General features: G+C 55.2%; 1 protein-coding gene across 1 annotated transcript in view; it reads left to right on the forward strand.

Annotated features, from left to right (window-relative positions):
- Itpk1 (inositol-tetrakisphosphate 1-kinase) overlaps positions 1–20,819 on the forward strand; it is a 130,618-nt gene that overhangs the window by 104,413 nt on the left and 5,386 nt on the right. Inside the window, 4 exon segments of the mRNA XM_042692760.1 lie at positions 10,073–10,171; positions 10,482–10,522; positions 12,911–13,076; positions 18,182–18,249. Of these exon segments, the coding sequence (XP_042548694.1) occupies positions 10,073–10,171; positions 10,482–10,522; positions 12,911–13,076; positions 18,182–18,249 (374 nt within the window).

Raw genomic sequence — 20,819 nt, forward strand, 5'->3', positions numbered from 1 at the left:
CTCATTCTGCCAACCACGGCATGCTGGCTTCATCCAGCCACACCAGCCCTTGCTGGGGCATCACGCCCCGTCATTTGTTCCCGTCTGGCTTCCTGGCCAAGGGAGGGAGCTGCTGTAGCAAGACCGTGGGCTTCTGCAAAGTGTTCAGGTACCAAGGTGGGGGCTGCAGCTGCTGCTCCTCTTCCTCTCCCGTGGCTCCGCATGACCATTACCTTTCTGTCTTAGCTCCCTGTTGTGCAGAGCGAGGACAGCCACTGAGCAGCTGCTGATAGCCCTGGCCTTGTCTCACAGCCAAGTGGGTCAGAAGCACCATCGTGTGCCTGGGCTCCTGGCACAGAGGCCTGAATCAAGGGTAACCTGGGGAGCGTCACCCCCATGGGCACACAAGTGCACATGGCAGAAGTCAGTCCCTGTGGCTGTAGGACTGAGGTCCCCGTCCCTGCCACTGTCGGCTTCTGCGGTGCCACCATCCTTCACATCTGGCTGGTCACCTTCAGGCCACACCCAGGGATCAGTGGTCAGCTCTGAGCCCTGAGATGAAGCCAGGCCCCTCAGGCTACTTCTCTATTCCCAGGTCACCATCATACCAGAGCCAGCCGCCATGCAAGGCCACATGGTATCAACAGCCCAGCTGTCACGCAGAGCAGGGCCGGGCAAGTGCACCAGGGCACCTGGTGTCTTCCCCTTGTCTGTCAAGTCTCATGCCATCGCCTGTGGCATATGGCTCCTGCCCACCTTTGCTTTAGAATCTGTCTTGCCATGCTGACCCTCGCACTTCCTACTACAACCTTCCTGCACCACATGGGCCTGTCCTGGCCCCTCCCCCACCCTCCCCGCTTGATCCATGGTGTTCTGTCTGTTAATAATAACCTCAGTCCCCTTGACTGCCTCTAGCTTTGGTGGCTGAGGCAGGCCACCTCCTTGTAGAAGCCCACTTTGCTGCCTACTCCCTTCTCCTTGTGGAACTAGAGTCTTCTCCCTACCCCAGACCTTCAGTCACACAAAAATCCTGCTGCCCTCTCTGCTGGCTGCTGTCTTCTTGCTCCACTGATGGTGAGGCCTGAGCACAGGGAGCAAGCTTGTCTTTGGGGATTTGCAATCCCTAGGGCAGGGCTTGGGTGTGGTGCATGCCCAATAAATGTGTAATGAAGGAAGGATGACCTCAAGACTCAGATGCATAAGGAGTGGATGCTCTGACATGGTGACCTGGGTGGGGGACTTGGGGAGCTTGGGGCAGAGTAGGGACAGCCTGGACTTCTGTGGCCATAGGCTCTTGAGGAAGTAGTGTTTGAAGCATGGTAGCCTGAGAAAGGCAGAGCCAGTTCCTCCAGGGTCAGGAATCCAGCTTGAGTCAGACCTGTAGGTAAGGTTGGAGATGGCTCAGTACCAAAGGAGAGGTGCTTAGGGACCTGTTGAGGTGGCAGAAGGTGGGGTAAAGGGGACTGAGCCTAGAGATTGAAAGCCTTGCTCTGCTCTCTGGCTCTCAAGTACATTCCCACCCAGGGCCTCTGTTGCCACCTATGCAAGTGGAGGTGGTAACAGTAATCCACTCCCCTGCTCTGTTACAAGGTCTCTGGGAGCTGAGGTGCTCCAGATTCAGCACGGGGCTGGCTTGGAGCTGGGCTACCTGTGCCAATTGTTGTGGTTGCTAGCCCTGCCAGCCCCGTACAACATGGCCCAGGTGTCATCCGTAGCCTCTATTCTGCTTGTCTGTTACTGCAAAAACCTAAACAGCTGTTAAACAATAGTGGGAGCTTCTTTGCTCATGAATCTGGAGCTTGACTAGGCTCCACCAGGTCTCCAGGATGGAGAGGAACCATCTCCAGGACAGTCTCACCGGGCTATGACAGACGAGCTAGCCTGATGCTGTGAGCCTCAGGGAACAGGGATGTGTATTCCAGAAGAGCACTGTTTACCCCTACCTCCCAGAATGACATTCTACTTCTCTGTGGGGCCCCAGAGCCAACCCACCCACAGGGATGGCAGTCAGCATCCATTTTGTGACAAAAGGAGGCTTGCAAGACATTGGCTGACACAGTGATCAAGACTGAGAAGCCCTAGGACCTGCCACCTACAAACTAGAAATGAACCCCAGGAATGCCAATCGTGTGACTGCTAGTCCAAGACCAAAGTCTCAGCTGGGGAGCTGACTGTCTTAGGTTGCAGTCTGAGGACAGGGGTAGGACCTGAAAGCACTGAGACAGTAAATTCTCCCTCACCTCACCTTGGGAGGGCCATCTCCTCTACTCAGTGCACTGACTCCAGTGTTGGTCTCATCCAGACACAACCAGAACCATGTTTGACCAAATGCCTGGGCTCCCTGTGGCCCAGTCATGTTAATGCACAGTTACCATCTCAAGCTACAGGCCTGTTTTCTTCCAAGCTCCAGACCAGGCTTTGGGCATACTTAGCCTTGACTTAGTTCTGAGCCCTTCAGGCCCTTGGCACCAGTGGCTGCCTCAGCTTCAAGGATCGAGATCACAGTTCCTGGGAACTGAACGAGAGCTGCAGTAGATTTTCAAGCAGTGTCTGGGATGTTCCCACATTCCCCTGGGCAGGCTGGCTTCAGAGCCTGGAACTTCTAAATGTCTTAACAGACAAGACACAATATTTCAATTTTATCTCGCCCAGGATTATTAATAGGCCTAGAGATACACAGGATGACGTCACTGCCATCCCATTGTTTCCACTCCTTCTGAAGGGACACAGATCTAGTCCTGCTGGGTGCTGCCTAGCTCTGCCGGAGAGGAGAGACGAGTCACCTTTAATTACCGAGTGTGGGAGGAACCATCAGGAATAGGTGTTGGGTCATGCTCCACAGGCATGGAACAGTCAGATTCTCTGCCTCTCTGCGGGATTCCACGTGCCTGTGCTTCACTGCTGAGTATTGCCAGGTGCATGCCATCATCGTGGCTACTACAAAAGCAAGCTGTTTTGAGTTGCTTTCAGAGCTACTGTCATGCTGAAATGAGGTTTCCTAGAACGCACAGAACATCTTTCTCTATATCTATCTATAGTTCAAGCACATGTAGCTCTTGATTATGGATAACAGCACTAAATGAGTTGTGGGCACTTGAGCTCATAGACTGGCCCTTGGCAGAGCTGCCCCAGATCAACAGCGCTGCCTGGTGTCCAGATGGGGTGCTGCAGGATACCTCCTATCCTGGTTGCACTAGCTCCTGGCTCCTTTTCCATCTGTCATCCTGTTCCATCTGTTTATCTTCATGCACACACACTTGTCAAAGAGATGTTTGTTTGTTTGTTTTTACCAAAGCCTGCCTTTTCCTGTCCCCAAGGAGCAAACTACCTGGTTGCTGAGTCAGAACCCAAACATATTACTAACATTTAGGGGCACAAGAGAGGAACAAGGCAGGAGTGGGGAGGGAAATGGGAAGAGGTTGGGTGAGTACAGGTAAGGAGGCAGAATCATCAGTCTTCTTGCTCTGCAGAGCCTCAGGAAAGAGGTGGGACTCAGCAGGGCTTGAAAGAGCCCCGTTAATGCCACAAAAGTGAGGACCAGGAGTAGGGGGAGGAGGAAGCCAAGAAGGAGGAAGAAAACCCCAGAAATAGGATGTGGGGAACCTACTCTGTCTGGAGTTGGGATATGGCTGGAAGTACAAAACTACAGGTGAAGGCCTTTGTCAGCCAAAATCTCACCTTGCTGGAGGCCAGAAAATTCAAATCTGTGGGCTTGGTTGGTTTCTTCTTGGCTGGCTGATGTGTCTCCCTGTGTCGACACGTGTGTGTCTGTTCTAATCTCTCATAAGGATGCCAACATGGGACTAGGACCCACCCTAACGAACTCATTTCACATGAATTACGTCATTAAAAATGCTCTCTCCCTGTACAGTCCTGCTCTGAGGCTCAGAGATTCAGGTTGGAGTATGCATTTCAGCGAAGTTCACAGGATCAGGTTGGGAGGCCTGGGGAGGCTATGGGCTTCTTTCAAGGTGCTAGGCTCAGTGCTTAAGCTAGGAGGTACCTGAGCAGAGAGAGATGATGAGGCAGTCTGAGGCGGTGAGGAGGGGACAGGATGCCAGGGGTCTTCTGGGTTGGGAGCAGAGCACCCTATGTGGGGAAGTATTGTTAGGGTGAGGCTTCGTGGATTAAGACCCCAGGAACATGTAAGAAGCCAAGAGGAAGTCCCAGTGCCCTGTCCACTAGAGGCTGGTCTGTGTCCAAGAGCATAGGTCCAGAGGGATGGTGCTGGATGGGCGCCAGCCACTTCCTAGAGATTGCTGGGTCCCAAAAACCAGGGCTAGCTCCGGCTCTTGAGTCTGTCCTGCTCCAGTGTGGTCTCACTGAGTTCCAGCTGCAACTCGGGAAGTGGGTAGCAGTATTCCCCCATCTTACGCATGAGGCAGATCAGCTCAGACAGTATTAGTGGCTTGACCCACGGCCCGGGTGCTGTCAGCCAGGCTGGCTCTGGAGCCTCCAGTGTTATCCTCACTGTCCTCATTTTGCTTTCTGGGTTGGTCTCCGGCATGACGCTTTCCTTCCCACAATCGCCTTCGCTGTGAGCATGGGAGCAGGGTGCCAGGTGCGGCCAGTGTCCTTCCCTGCAGAACTTCCCAGTGTACCACACTTCTGCCTACACATGACAGTCCTGGGGTGAGAGGCCAGTGTGGCCAGCTGCTCAGACACCTGTCCCAGGGGACGGGACCTGAACCTGAGAGCTTCCTCAGCAATGTAGAAGGCAATGCCGCCCACCGCTCCCCCCCCCTCCCCACCATGAGGTAACAGGCCTGTCATGCCAGTAGCAGAACCTGGCTATACCTGCCACCGTTTATTTCTTGTTTTAAAAGGATCCAAAGCAAATATGGCAAGATGCACACATATGTTTCTTACACAGTTTAAGCGAATTCCTAACTTGAAAGTGCATCCTTGCCCTGCGCGTCCCCCCCACCCCCCACGTGGAGGGGAGTGGCCCGGATAGCACCGCTGTCCTCACCTTCCAGCCAGGAGACGAGGGCCCAGAGTGCAGGTACATGGCGGATGTGAGGTGGAGGTGGGATTCAGACCGGGTAGCTCAGGTGTTCTGCAGGACCACCAGCCAGGTAGAAAGGGAGCTGAGATGGGGTGGTGCGCACAGCAGAGGGAGCTCCTCCCGGATTGTGGGGGAGGGTGCTCCAAGAAGCTGCTTAGACCAGGGAAGTGGCCTGACCGGGGCAATCTCAAGGGAGAAGCAGGACTTTCCCAGGCCGCAAAGGGGGCAGAGGGAGGGCTACAGGGCGGGCAGGTCTGGCATGCTCAGGTTCTGCTCAGCTCTTGATTTTGGAAAGTTCAGTGAGAACCTGGATTATGTTGCCACACCCTGGGCACAATGGCCCCTGCTTGGCCCCCGCATGAATGAGGCTGCTTCCTGCCATACAGCAGGGCCCTGGGAACAGGGAATGGCCAAGAAAGCAAAACTGGGCCCAGCTCTGAGAGATGCAGCTGCGGCGCCCGGCACCGGAGGCCTGTGAGCGCCTCCTCTCTCTGAGCAGGGTAGGCAGCCGCCTGGCTGGTGCTTCATTCATGGTTTATTTACCCACCTGCCAGGGCCGCAGCCGTGACCGTGGCCATCATGCTTGTGCCTTCCTGACCCTCCGTTCTGCCGGAAGCCTGGGGAGACCCATATGGCTGTAGCAGCTGCAGCATGGGATTCATACAGACTGGAACCTGAACCTTACGCAAGCCTTTTCACCTTGCTCCCGCCCAAGGAGTCTTCCCTGGCCTCTCCAGGATGCTGTTAGAAGTGGTGCTGTAAGAGCAGGTGCAGTGGCTGGTGCTTTAATCCCAGCTCCCTGTGAGGTAGGGATTGGTTTGAGGCCAGCCTGGCCAAACTTTTGAAAAGACCAGTAACTGGGCCTGGTACCTGTCATCCAGCTACGCAGAAGACAGGCAAGAGAATTCCAGTGCACAGATGGAGATCAGAGCCTCACAGACTTTCCTGCCTAAGCTGGCTTCGAACCGTGACCCTCAGATCTCAGCCTCCTCAGTAGCTAGGATTACAGATGTGAGCCACCTGTGCTTGGCTCTTTTTGCTTTCTTGCAAATTCTGTGGCACCTGTAGAGTGAACGGGACAGCGGTTATCAAGTGTTTGTGGCATGGTAGTACAGTCTTCCCTGCTGTGAACTTGGGAGAGCACATGGTTGGGGCCTGGTCCTCTCCACAGGCCCTCTGGCTTCCTGCTCTCTGGTCCAGGCAGCAGAGAGGCAAGATGGAGCCTTGCTATTTCCCAGGGCTGATGTTACAGCTCTCAGAAGAACACAGTCCACCATCTGACCAAAAAAAGCCTCTTTCCACTCTCATCCAGAAATAAAGATGACAGTTAAATAAGCAACAGTAGCCTTTTTTCCAGGAACAGAAATAGCCTGGAGGGCTCCCAGCACTGCCTTATCAGAGGGGGGACAAGGTGCTGGCCGCGGCGGAGGCCGGCCTGAGCTGCCTGAGGTTGTTGCTGTCCTTGTGTGGGCAAGGCTGGTGTGTCTGCGGGAGGAAGATGGCAGGGTTGCACTGAGCACCTCTGGCCAGTGAAGGCAGCCACGGTACCCACCTGCGTGCTATAGGTCGTGGTCCTGCCCCCAGCCTCTGGTGACCTCTGTGCCTTCCGCCATATATGCTGCACTGAGCGTTGGGCCCTGGCCCTCGTTCCCTCTGCCTGGGGCCACTTTCTCCCTGTGAAGGGGGGCTGATGGCTGGGTCGACATGAGTGGAGGCCAGAAATGGGCTCATGCAGCCTGGACACTGGGGTCAGAGGCCAGAGCAGTTGGGGCTCTTGTGGTCTGTGGCCTGGTAAGGCTTGAGTCTGCTCTGCAGGCTCCGGGCTGCCCTGGCTCAGTCCTGCTCCTGTGGCTCAGGCCAGGCCCTGAGCTTGAGATAGGAGCATCTCCCCGCTGGGCCGCTCAGTCTCATTGCCCTCTTCCCAAGTGAGGAGAGAGACTGGCAGCCAGAGGGGCTCAGCGTGTGGGCAGCCAGCACCAGATCAGGAGCTTGAGCAGGCGGATGTACCCTCTCTTTCCTGGCCCACTTGGCCACTGCAACCACCTAGGCTGCCGTCTTCCATTGGAGGCTCAGTGAAGGACGCTGCGAGTCCAGCTAGCGCTCCATGCAACCCATTCGTTTGGAAATGTCTTCAGAGCTGGGAAGGTGGCTCAGTGGAAATGTCTTCTTGTTCTTGAACTTTTCCCAGACATATCTGGGAAAAGATGGCTCCCTTTGTCCCTTCTGGGACTTCACCTCAGACTTAGATTGCTTTTACCAGAGAAGAGCATTAGAGTTTGTCAGATGCGCTGTGTGTGTGTGTGTGTGTGTGTGTGTGTGTGTGTACGTGTGTACGTGTGTACGTGCACGCATGCACATACACCTGTCCTGGAGCTTAAACTTAGCGCCTGAGTGCTGTCCTTGAGCTTTTTTGCTCAACGTTTGCAGTCTACCCGTTGAGCCACAGCTCCGTGTCTGGTTTGGTTTTGGTTTTCTTGTTGTTTGTTGTTGTTGTTTGGTGGTTAATTGGAGATAAGAATCTCTCAGCAGTTCCTGTCCAGGCTGGCTTTTGAACCAGATCTCAACTGTCTAGGATTACAGGTGTGAGCTACCAACACCTGGCTCAAATGTTTTTTGTACATTTGAGTTTGGTCCTTACGGTGAGGGATGTGTTTCCAACCTAGTGATTCCTAAAACTGAGAGCCAGGCTCTTGGTGGGCATGTTTCCTGATGGGGGCAGGGACTGTGGTCAGTAGTGTGCACTGAGGGTTAGCGTGCCCAGCAGGTACCCTAGCCACACCACTTGCCTCCATTTGCTCATCTGTAAAAGGGGGTGGCTGTGGGCTACGTCATGGGGCTCCTCAGAGGGCAGTGAGCTACAGTAGTTACGTGAACAGTGGCATGCAGGCAGTGGATTGAGATGTTGGTGGTAGTGTTACATTATATAAAAATTTGAGAGCTGGGAAGGTGGCTCAATGGTAGAGTGCTTGCCTTGCATGCATGAGGCCCTGGGTTCAATTCCTTAGCACCACATAAGCAGAGAAAGCTGAAAGTAGCACTGTAGCTCAAGTGGTAGAGCGCTAGCCTTGAGCTGAAGAGCTGAGGGACAGTGCCCAGGCCCAGAGTTCAGGCCCCACGACAATAAATAAATAAGAGGAGTTGTGAGGGGAGAGGTACTAAAATCTGAAAGGCCAGGAAGGCAGGCTAGTGTACCTGTTCTGATAATTCTGGTGTATGTGGGGGTTGTTCTAGAAGCTCTTACAGGAGCTGGCCTTTTCTCCAGCAGCTGTGGAATCTCCTGGGAGGGAGAGGTGGGCCAGGTCCTGTCCTGTTCCCTATGGGAGCCAGGATCTGCTGGGCTAGGGAGCTCTGGTCTTCAGCCTGCTTATTGCAGAATCCTGCAGTGGGTCTGGGCCTGAGCATGTGCCTGGGCAAGCATTTGCAGCAGTGAGCCTCCTGTATAAGCTGCTTCCTCCCTGGGAGGCTGTGCGAGGCTGTGCCAGCCCTCTCCAGCCTTTCTGCCCAGACCTTGCTTCTGGAGGGGATGCAGATGGGGCCCTTGTTTGGATAATGGCTCAAGCTGTGTATTAGGACCTGCTTCTCCCCCGCTTCCCCCACCTGGCTTTCCTGACTTCTCTTCTGCTGCCCTGCGAGGTCAGCCTGTGCCTGCCGTGCTGCGGACTGTTGGGTGACCTGGGCAGTGATGAATTTGTGCCACCAGGGGCTGTCATAGCACGTTGAGGGTGAAGTAACTGCTCCATGCAGAGAGCACACAATTGTTGGCTCCCGACCTCCTCCCAGGGCCTGGAGACATCCCAGCACCCCGAGATGTCGTGGCTGTTTGGAGCATGGACTTTGCAGGGTTGGGTGACGAGGGAAGCACAGACACTTTGATACGCCTATACAGGTCTTGCCATGGTTTTCAGAGCTAAGTAAGACCTCCCGGCTAGCCAAGCAGTTCAAAGCTCTGGGGACAGCACTCTACTGGTTCGCTTTGCGTTTGGGTTCCAAGTCTGTGGGTGGCAGGCCCCACTCATGCTCGGCCTTTCCTGACCTCTGTGCCCAGAAGCACAGGGTGGTCCCACCTCCTGGGAGCTCCTGGTCTTTTCAGGGAAGAGGACTATGCAGCAGCAATAGCACACCAGTAACAGTAGTGGTTGTCTTCGCCCCCTTCAGTACCCAGCCACAGGTACGCCATGATTATAAAGCAACCCGACTTCCACAACTTTCCCCAAAATTGAACCCAGTGTTGGATCCACGGGGTGGGCACCGAGGAAAGCATGAGGCAGGGGTGCAGCCTGCCCGATGTGTAGCTGCTGGAGGGATGTAGGGAGCAGGCCTGAGAGCGCTGGGAGTGGAAGGCTGAAGGGTTCCGCTGTCCGTGCCGGGGGATGCCCGTGATCAGGTGCCTGGCCCTCAGCGTAGGCTCCAAATCGGGTGTGATGGGCCTCAGCTGTACTTCAAGCACCTGGGAGGCTGAGACGGGAAGATTTCAAGTTTGAAACCAGCCTGGGCTACGTAGTTAGACCTTGTCTCACGAACCTCCCCTCAGTTAAAAAAAAAAAAAAAAAAGATGTCAAAATAGTACCCTGTTACACGGCCCCTCGATGTCTAAATATATGCGCATTTAAAATAAAGGCTGAGAAATTAGTTATGTATCTGTGATTATGACTTTCTGTATTTTTTCTATGCTTTTCAGATTTCCCAATTAGCATGTACAAATCTTGTAACTATTAACATATTTACTAGAAAGTGAAATGAAAGCCGGGCGCTGGGCTTCTGCATCTAATCCTAGCAACTATTCTCCAGAGGCTGAGATCTGAGCATTGCCACAGTTCAAAGCCAGCCGAGGCAGAGATGCCCAAGAGAATCTTATCCAGTTAACCACCAGAAAAACTGGAAGTGGTGCAGTGGCTCAAAGTAGTAGAGCACTAGCCTCGAGTAAAAAAGCTCAGGGACAGCTCCCAGGCCCTGAGTTCAAGCCCCATGACCAACCAAAACACACACACAGGATTGCAGAGCTCGGGCAGTCTGGCTGGGAGGGGCAGGGGCGGGCTTGTGGGTGACCCAGGAGGGTGCTGACCAGTCAACTTCCTTCTGCCCTAGACGAGCGGATCTGCTCACCACCCTTCATGGAGCTCACCAGCTTGTGCGGGGATGACACCATGAGGCTGCTGGAAGAGAACGGCCTGGCATTCCCCTTCAGTACGTACCGCATCTGCCTGGCGGGCATTGGAATGGGGAGGCGCCGGGTGCCATCTGCAGTCACACCGCTGAGGTCCTCACATGTAGACCGAGGACACACTTCCTGCCTGGCCTGTGCGCGTCTGTCCATAGGCGCTGAACGCAGACATTTGTCACCAGGGTATCTCGGCTCCCACCTGCCTCTTCCGCCTTTTGGCTGCAGGGATTCTAAGAATTTTCTGGAAGCACCCACTCCTGTTATATCTGCCCCGTGTCTGTATGGGTGAATGGTCCTCCTAATTTCTCTCTGTTTTTCTTTTTCCTCCTACAGTTTGCAAAACTAGAGTGGCCCATGGCACCAACTCTCACGAGGTGAGTGGAGGACTCGACTGTCTGCCCTGCTCCCCACCCCTGTCCGCCATTTCCTCCTGGGACCCTGCTGAGTTCTGCAGGCCGAGCCATGCCTAGCCTGCTGTAGTCATAGCTCCCTGGCGGGCAGGAGCCAAGCAGAGGCACCAGGAGACCCAAGAGCTTACTCTAAAGGCCCCCGAATCCACAGGGAGGGGCCCACCCCTGAGACCTCTCAGCCATCATTTACCTTCACATACCACCTCGCTAGGGTGAGGGGCTCAGCTTAGGGATTCGGGGGACACACACATCACCCAGGGAAGGCACAGCCATTCAGCTTGTCCCCGACTTTCTGTCCTTTGGTCATTGGCAGGCGGCTCTGGGCTGAGCCCAGGAAGGCTGCTGACAGGAAGCTCTGCTGGTGCTGCTGGCTCAGAGCAGCTGGAGAGGGCAGGCGGCCCCCCAGCCATGCTTGACCCCTCCCCGCTCCCCCCCCTGCACTCCCGCACAGGCACCAGGGAGCTGGTAAATCAGGTAGGGCCCTGCCTAGGAGCCCCTGCAGGATGTGCTGGAAGACAGCACGCATGTGAGGACTTTGGGACCGGAGGAGCAGCGGCGGCCATGTCGGGAGGGGAGGGGGCAGGGGGTTTCCCTGGACACAGTGCTGCTATCCCGCACAGCCCCGCCTAAGCCCCAGGAGGTATTTGTATGGGGTTCTTTTCCCCACAGGCTGGGGAAAGCTGGTCCCAGGGGAGTGTTGTGCTCCCCCAGTGAGGACTAAGCATGGAAACCTGGCCGCAGTGACCTTAGCAGATTTGGACTGCATTCTTGTCTCGGGCAGATATTTATGGGGAAACGTCTATAAACAGCAGTGTCAGAGTAGCAAGGGACAGGCTATGACAGGGCTGGCTCTGCCGTGGGAAGGAAGCCATCGCCTGCGGCAAAGGGCAGCTGTCTGCTGAGGTCAGAAGCCTCTGGCGTCCACTGTGGGCACTCTCTCCATGCCATGGCTGCCCAGGCTCTCTGCCACCCCGGCAGCCTGGAGCAGGCTGCATGAGCAGACCCAGGAGGAAGTAGCAGACTCCAGAGCAGCTACAGTCCCTACCCCGCCCACTCCCAACAGCTGCTACCCCAAATAACACTTGTGTTTCAGTGTGCAAGTGTGTGTGTGAATGCTGCTGTGCTTAGACCAGGATGGATAAGCTCAGTCACCCCTTTCCCTCCCTCCCTGTCTCCCTGTTCCCCTCAGCTCAGTGCACCCCACAGCCTCCCTGATAGCTGTGGGTGCTGTTGTACAGATGAGGACAGTGGGGCTCAGGCATGGCCTGTGCTGTGCACATAAACTGCCACAGAGTCCAGCGCCCTGGGTCCCTCCCTGCCCCTTACACAGGCTCAGGGTCATTTCCAGCCTTCCTCGCACATATGCTAAGCACTTTGTGCTTTCGCCACACAGCCCGGCTTTCGGTTACGTCCTGCCCAGCTGAGTGCCAGGCATGCAGGGTGGCACTCCATGCCTGCTGGCACCAGGGCAGCACCTAGTGTGAGTAGCCAGCCATCTAGGCTGCTCAGCAGCCTGAGACTATGCATGTGGCTGCTTTCTGTGCCCTGTAGGTTGGGGACTAGCGTGGCCTGGCACTGGCAGCTGGCCCCAAGGGGCACACCAGCCCCCCCGCCCCACCATTCTGCAGACCAGCCTCGGGGAGAGTGGAGAGGACGCAGCTGCGCCCCTGCCCGCCCTGTCTCAGTCCCACCCTGCCTTCCATCTGGCACATTTGTCCTCAGAGGAGCTGGGGACGGGGCTCACAAGAGCATGCTCCTCTTTTTTGATCATCTTGCGCGATCAGCAGGGCTGGGTGCTAGGCAGCCCCGATTCCCATCCCCGCACTGTCTTCAGCAGGAGCTGCTCGGGGCCTCAGTTTCTTCATTAGGGCATTGTGAGGGAGACCCAGGTGGCTCACAGAAGCCATTGATGACCAGCTGTACCCTGAGGGTCATGTGTGCTCAGCAAGAGGCAGTTTTGACTAAAGGCCTCCAACTCCTGGTCTATATTCTTCCACTTCCTGTCTTACTTCTTGGGTCTTTGTGGAAGAACCTCTGGAGTGTCATATGTATCACCCTAAGAAGGCCTCATTGCCTGGCCTAGAGAGAAGAATGCATTGTGCGACCTCTCAACTCTCCATGGCAGCCCAATGGATGTGGGGTTTCCCAGGGCCCGCAGCACAAATGAGTTGATCTACAGGTGCTTTCTTGCACCCCACTCCTCTCCCTCTGGCTTGAGACCCTTCCTGGGGGAGTCTTCAGCAGCAGAGCCAGGGACAGGCATTGCTGGAGGCGCCCTGGGTAGGTGACGAGCACTTGGATGGAGGCTGGAGGGCAATGGACTGCTGCAGCTTCTGGTTTCTGTCTCCCCAGATGGCCATCGTGTTCAACCAGGAGGGCTTGAGTGCCATCCAGCCACCCTGCGTGGTCCAGAACTTCATCAACCACAATGCTGTGCTCTACAAGGTGTTTGTGGTGGGCGAGTCATACACCGTGGTCCAGAGACCCTCACTCAAGAACTTCTCCGCAGGCACCTCAGGTAACGCCCCTTTGCTGGCCAGGGCTGTGCCAGATCCTGGGGCGGGGCTGGGTGGGCTACTCCTGGAGTGGTGGAGAGATGACTTCATGCTGAAGAAGTTGGGGACCCCTGTTCTAACCAGCCCACAATAAGCTGCAGCCGTCAGAGCCACTGGGAACTCCAGGTAGCCCCCAACAGCTCCCCACACTCAGGACCTTTTCTGGACCTTACAGGGATGAGAGGGCGTGGCTGGCCAGCTCTCTAGGGTCCTCGTGGGAGGAGAGCCGGTGTGCCCGCCACTCTGCCCTGCTGCCCTTTCCACATGAGTTCACCGAGTGTTAGTTAGCTGTGGCCCAAGGCACATCCACTCTGCATTTCCCCTTGGGGAGCCTCAGGCCAGTGAGTGGTATAGTCACCCTCCCGTGTCCTCACCCCTTGTCAGTGAGTGGGCTCTGAATCGATGTCACGTGGCGGTAGTGTTTTCCCAATGCTGTTATCCTTGAGGCCTTGGAGCTGGTTCTGTAGGAAACAGACTGTGGACCCCACTGAGGTTCAGCCATTTGCTCACTTTCATCCAGGCCAGCCACTAGTTGTCCTTGGCCATTTAAAAACTGACACCAGGCGCTAGTAGCTTATGCCTATAATCCTATCTACTTAAGAGGCCGAGTGCTGAGGATCATGATTCAGGCTCAGCCTGGGCAGAAAAGTTGGAGAGACACTCATCACCAAAAAATCCAGCAAAAAGCTAGTCTAGAGGCATAACCCAAGTAATAGAAGGCTGGCCAAGCAACTCAAGAGCCTGGGTTTAAACCTTGATTATGGCAAAAAGACTACTTAACTCTCAGTTAAAGATTTGCTGTGATGGGGTTCTTCAGAGCAATGCTGTGATGGCCCTGAAGCTTCTCTGAACAAGTTCCAAAGCTCTTTGGAACAAGATCGGTGCCTGGGGATGAATGTAGCTTTCCAGGGATCCTTGCATTGCCTGGTGCGGTGACTAAGCGAGTTGCCTACCCCTCCCTGCAAGGAAATGCCCTCTGTGAAGCCACTGGCTGGTCCAAGCGGCTCCGTCTCCATCTGAGCAAGCAGAGGTGCACCTCCCTCCCGTCCTGCCCGAGACTCCTGTCCTCACTCACGTCACATCCAGGCAGCTGCTCTTACTGTCCCCGCCCCACCATTCTTCCCTTGGGTCACTATTTTCTTTGCAGTAGCACTTTGGAAGTGAGCATCAATTTTCATTTCCCTTCTGAGTCCAGGTGGCCTTCTGAGACAGAGTTCAGGGCAGCCCACCCTGAAGCTGGCCCAGCACGGCTCACGGGGGCCGTGGAAGGATGGGAAAAGCACATGTGATGTGTGCTGCCAAGAGGCAGTTTCCAAATTGTAGATGGGGGAAAAAAAATGACATTTTTTACTATGTCATCTTTAGCGTTTTCCTGGTTTTTTTTTTTTTTTAATCCATGTTTTGGCCAGGTGCAGTGACTACTCAGGAGATGGAGATTGGGAGGGTCATGGTTCAAGACTAGCCCAGGCAAAAAGTTACTGAGAACCCATCTCAATAAAAAAGCCAGGTGGTGAATGCCTGCAGTTCCCAGTTCTAGGGTAGGAGGACCATGGTCTGATGCCAGCCCTGGGCAGAAACATGAGACCCTACCAAAGAAATGCCTGAAGCAAAAGGGCTGGAGGCATGGCTCAAGGGCTAGTGCCTGCCAAGGGAGAACAAGACTCCTGAGTTTAGACCCAAATTTATTGTTTTTTTTAACACCTTCTTTATGGCTATGAAAAGTGCAGTAAGCTAAGAATAGGGATAGGGCTGCAGCGTGGTGGTAGTGTGCAGGACACACTGAGTCCCAGTCCAGCACCAAATCACTTCATCTCTAAAAGGCTGAGCACCAGATTTCCATTCTTATTTACTGAAGTGTTTGTTTGCTTCTTTCTCTCCCTGCTTGTAAAGTGCTAGGCCAGTGTCTGCCCCGCACTGGGAGCTGGAGCACAAAGCCAGGACTCTTCACATACGGGTTTTCTCTCATGGCCATTTCTAGGCCCCAGAGTGCCACGTGAGGGCCTAGTAGCTTGTAGTGTGTGCTTCTTGTTCTGTGCCCACAGGGTTCTGGGGTAAAGTGGTGTGTTTTGGCTTTCCCGCGTGTGCTCTTTCTGGGGCAGATGCATGTAACCACACAGCCCCCAAGCTCTGGATGAGCTAGAAAGGGGGCGCCCCTGCCCAGTATGGCAGGTAGCAGCGTTCATTGCATCCACACTAGGACATGAGGCCCTTCTTGGGATAGAGCAGGGATTGTCTTCTCCACAGCTACCCTTCTCTCTCGCCTCTCAGACCCACTTCCATTTACTCTGTGTCAGCAGCTCCGAAGTCAGGTGTGCAGCTCGTACAGCCCCTGGCGTCTCGAGGGTGAAGCTCTTAGCAGGAGAGCTGAGGTCAGATGGGCTTGCGCCAACTGCCAAGGACGACGCGGGAATGCACTTGGATTCTCTGCCTGGGGTTCACATTCCAGGCTGCTCTCCTTGCTCCCCCTTTCTGCAGGGTGGGTCCCTTATTGCCCACCTTGACCTCTGACACAGCAATACACAGGAGCCTACTAGATGCTCCTCTTGGCAGGAGTGATACTTTCTAGTATACAGTGCAGGGTTAGCAGATTTCTGCAAAAGGCCAAACAGTAGTTATCCCCAGTGAGCTAGGAACTCTGCAGGTGCAGGTGACACGTCTTGAATTCTGTATCTTGCTTATCTTGACTCCAGATCCCCTTAAGCATCACAGAAGGCTGTTTTGACTGAGCCTACCACAGGCCCACAGTGCTGTGTGGGGTACTGGGGTCCAAGCAGGGGCCGTCAGCCAGATTCTCACCCTCTGACAGTGGGGAGAGAGAGCTCATAGAGGAAATGTCCGAAGGTCTGATGGTCCCCTGTGATGAGGACTCCTGGGGAAATAGACCTCTAGGTGAGAGCCACGCGGAGCTGTCCTCGGCATAGGTGCAACTTAGCAGTGGGGGGACGGGACAACATAGCCACCCTCGGCAGAGGCCGAAGCCCTAGCGGCCGTGCCAGAGAGCTGCCCTGCCACGTCGCTCCTTCCTTTGAGTCTGTTTTTCTCGTCTGTAGACTGAGAGCAAAGCTCTGTTACTCCTTTCCTTGCCAGCCCGGGCAGGAAAGTCTGTGAGACTCTTATCTCCAGTTAACCATCAGAAAACTTGAAGTGGCTCAAAGTGGTGAAACACTAGTCTTGAGAAGAAAAAAAAAAGAGCTCAAGAGCTCAGGGACAATATCCAGGCCCCGAGTTCAAGCCCTACAACCGACAACAAAAAATGATGAGCTTGACCTCCCCCCCACCCACCTCCCCAGTTACTTCGTGGTGACAGACAGTGCTAGGAGCTGTTTTCTATCCTCCACCCCCCGCCCCCCCGTCCCGCACTTGTGAGGTGCCAGGCCTGTGCAGACTATGCAGTGGGCAGCAAGTAGCCCCCGAGCAGTCCTCAGGCCAGAGCAGCACGGTAGTAGAGTTGGGGGTGGGGACCCCCCTGCAGATCTGTGTTCACGTGATCCTGCCACAAGAAGCTGAAGGGGATGTGGGCTGCCCAGTTCGGCGGGCACAGCAGGCTCCTGGTGCAGCTCATCGCTTCCGGATGCCCACCATGTATTCCCCCTACCAATTCCTCGCCTCCCTGAGCTTCACTGTGCAAGAAGGCCTGAGTTTGGGGCCGGGAGCATGTAGAACAGGAGAAGGAAGGCAGGGCCTGCAGAAGGCCGGAGCGAGCACCACAAGTGGGGAAGCTCTGCTCTAGCCTCTGACCTGTCGGGCTTGGCCACCCCACAAGGCTGGCTCTGGGCTGTCGCCCCGGGAGCGAGGTCAGTGGGATTGCCCGGCACAAGTCCCGCAGGGTGTTTATTTTTCCCAGGCTCCTCCCCAGGACCATCTCTCGTGCCCCCTGTCTGGACTGGCTCTGGTCGGAGCAGCGGGAGGACTGTCGGGCACACCCGGGTGGCCAGGGGCCTGTGTGCCCCACTAGCGGGAAAGATGCCAGGTACACCTCAGCGCTTGCCTGCTTGGCCTCTGCCCGAATCACTTCCTCATGCATGATTGGTGCGGCGCCCAACAGTGCCTGGGCTTCTGGGGCCTGGCGATCGGAGCAGGCTCCCTAGTGCTGGCACACAGGCCCTTACCAGTGCCCTTCCCTAGGGGTCGGGTCCTAGGGATGGTCACTGTGTCTTGGGATGAAATCCACCCTACTCTGCAAAAACTGGAGCCCAGCCAGCAGGGTCCCTTGGGGGGCTTCCTAGCCCAGAATGGTCCTGTGCTGTTCTTGGAGGGGACGCTGACCAGGAGATGCTTCGCCAGAACTGAGACTTGGGCTCGTAGCTTTGTGATCCCTGCCTGCCCTCTGTATGCCCCCAAGTGGGCTTGAACCTTTTCTGCCCGTCCCCCAGAGTGACCTTGGCTCACTCCTCTCCAAGAACATGTGTCCACCGTGGATGAGCACTTGGGCATTCCTGGAATGGGTCTGCCTCTCTGGGTGCCCCAGTGAGGCACAGAGGAACAGGGGTGCTGGCAGCAGGGGTGGGGGTGTTTTCAGGGGACGGAAGTCATTCTGTGTCTTTTCTGGGGTGGGCCTTCCAGAAGCTCTTGTTCTCATCTCCAATTTGTTTTTTTTTCTCTAAAATGTGGGAAAACATCAGAAAACTGTATCTTTAGCTCTCACACTAGTGGTACCTGAGTCCGTGCGCATGGGGGTTCTGGACCAAATGGCATTTACTAGACCTCTTCCCTTTGGACTTTGTCTCACTTACGTAGCCCCCTCCTCCCAGCCCCCTTTGGTGACATTTCTGTGTACACATAAGGCTGGGCCTTACGTGTATGACACCTGGGTCAGATACTGTAAGACTATAATGAAGAGGGCCTAGTAAACCATTTTATGTGGGCAGAGAAATTAAAATGGGAGCCTCAAATGGACACATGTCCATTCAGGGCACAACTGGGGGCTCCCAACTACCTAGAGCCCCGGGTGCTGCCACTGGACACAGCCTGACACATGATCGCTCCTGGCTGGTGTGGTGCTGTCCTCTAGTGTTCAGTGGTGGTATTGCATTCCTACCTAATTCTGTCTACCTCTCTGCCATTTCAGATCGAGAGTCCATCTTCTTCAACAGCCACAATGTGTCAAAGCCAGAGTCATCGTCCGTCCTCACCGAGGTATGTCTCTTCTGAGCTACACCTGTCCAGGCTTAGGAATGGGGGTGCTGTTTGCCGATCATTCTAGCAAGCGAAGGTGGGAAGGAGGGCCCAGGGCCCAGGTAGCTTCCAGAGCTCCTCTCAGGCCCTTGTGCTGGTGGGCATTGCTCTGTGCACACGACTGGCAGTGAGTGGTGAGCACACAGGGTCTGGTGGAAAATCTTCCTTCCCTTGATCTCCAGATGGGGCCAAGGCAACACCACTGCCCCTTCCCTCCCGACTCTGTGATTACTGAGGTGGCGTGAGACATCCTGGCTGGGGGTCAGTAATGTCCCTGTGTGCCAGGCCGCAGCCCAGGTGCCCAGAAGCCTTAAGCCTCCTAGGAAAAGCGAGCCTCTCAAAGAGACTTAGTCACTTCCTTCGCCTTCAGAGGCACAATTCACCTGAGGGCCGCAGTCGAGCATAGGTCTAGTTTTGCCACCATGGCTAAAGTCAGAGCCCTCTGCCACATTGCTTCCATCCTGTGTCCTGGGAGGCGTGGCTCTCCCCTTCTTCCTCCCCCTGCTGGACTCACCAGTGAGAGCCGCCACCCACCCAGTGTCCAGCCTGGCTCCTCCGTGTTTCCTGCCAGGGACCTGCCCTGGTCTCCTGCTCTGCTGGAACCAGATGGCCTGTCCATCCCGAGAGGCTCTAGTTCCTTTGAGGAGCCAGGATGTGCTGCAGAGTCGATAGAGCAGCGTGGACAGGGACGTAGGCGCCATCCCCCCCCCCCCCAGGAACAAGTCAGAAAAGCTTTGGCAGCAACCTGTAAACGTCTAGATCTTTGAGGCTTTCCTCTCACTCTGGCTCGAGGCTTGCTCGTGAGGGCGGTCAGTGGGAGCCAGTATTTGGCAGCTTTCCATGAAGCTGCCACTGCAAAGATACCCATGTGCTCAGTGCCACCTTTATCCCTGGGGATGGCAGTCTGCTGGATGCTCACCGGTGGGCCCAACAGCTCCATTCTCCAGACACTTGTAACCAAAAGCATGCCCACATTCATCTTTCTACCCCACACCCCCTGGGGCCGTTGGGAGAGCAAGACAAGAACCCCACTGGCCTTGAAATCTCACCTCTTTCCTCAGCTGGTACCCTTGATAAGGACTTAGCTCCACCTGAGCCTGCGGACCACGCTCCTGGTCCCCTTCTGAGTCACAGCGGGGGTGCTGAATGGCACCTGGGCTCTCACTGGGGTGTGGCTCAGGGGAGAGCTCTTGCTTAACACGCTGGAGGCCCTGGATCCATCTCCAGTGCTGGCAGGAGAACCACCACCAAAGGCATGGGCCCTGACTGGATCCACTGCCATCCATGGCCCTGAGCCTCAGTTTCCTCATCCTGCCCCAGAGTGTCTCTGTGAGACTCACTGGCACATGTCAGCCAGGATAGGGGCCAGGGGCCATCTGGGGCCCTGTGTGATATGTGTTTAGCCCCTCCCTCCCTTCACTGGAGTTCAACCCACAGGCAGGATTTCTGTGCCTTTCTCTGGTCCCAGGCTGGCTGTTCAGGTTGGGATAATCAAATGCTTTCGAGAGGATTTCTGAGATTCCTCAGCACTGAGCTGAGAAGTGCTTTTGTAAACAGCGCATCAGGAGATGGAAAGAGCTGCCTCTCTGCCAGGCCTCGGGGCCTGCGCCTCACCCAGCAGCGGGCTGCCTCCGTCCCCTGGATCTCCCAGTTTCTTGGCCTAGGTGTTTTTGTTACCCCATGTGCTGGGGTGAGAAAACGAGGTCTAGGAGGTTGCTGTGCAGCTCAGGCGTGCAGTGGGGCCAGGCTCTGCCCTGTTCTTGGACTTAGTGAAGACGCTGGGCTGGGTGACCAGCAGCTTTCCCCACAGGTGACACAGCAGGCATGTGCCCAGGAGTAGACCTGGTCCTGTTCAAAGAATGGCGGCAGTGGCTTGAGGAACACATGCCAGGAAGTCCTTGTTGTCCAGTTCAAGTCAAAGGCCATTTGTCTTGGTGACCATTTGTCTTGTCCCTCCTGACCCAGCTTTGAGGTCTTTAAAAAGTTGAGATGAGATTAAGATTGGTAAAATTAACCCATTTTTTTCTGTTGTTTTTTTTTTCTCAGTGCTTTTACTGGGGCTTGAACTAAGGGTCTTGCTTTGCTTAGTTGTCTTTGTTCAAGGCTGGTGCTCTGCCACTTGAGCCACTTTGAAAAATTTGACCATTTTATTTAACTTTTATTTTTTCTGTCAGTCAAGGATAGTGCTCTACCTCTTTGAGCCACACAGTTCCACTTGTGGTTTTCTGGCGGTTAATTGGAGATAAGAGTCTCAGAGAAGCCGGGCGCTGGTGGCTCACACCTGTAATCCTAGCTACCTGAGATCTGAGGATTGCGGTTCAAAGCCAGCCTGGGCAGGAAAGTCTGTGAGACTCTTATCTCCAATAAACCACTAGAAAACCAGATGTGGGGCTCTGGCTCAAGTAGTAGAATGCTAGCCTTGAGCTGAAGAGCTGAGGGACAGCGTCCAAGCCCAGAGTTCAAGCCCCACGACCGACCAAAAAAAAAGTCTCAGGGACTTTCCTGCCCACCCTACCTCCTGAGTAGTAGGA

The sequence above is a fragment of the Dipodomys spectabilis genome, unplaced genomic scaffold (genome assembly GCF_019054845.1).
Source record: "Dipodomys spectabilis isolate Male_0828 unplaced genomic scaffold, ASM1905484v1 ptg000157l, whole genome shotgun sequence".
NCBI classification, from domain to species: Eukaryota; Metazoa; Chordata; class Mammalia; order Rodentia; family Heteromyidae; genus Dipodomys; species Dipodomys spectabilis.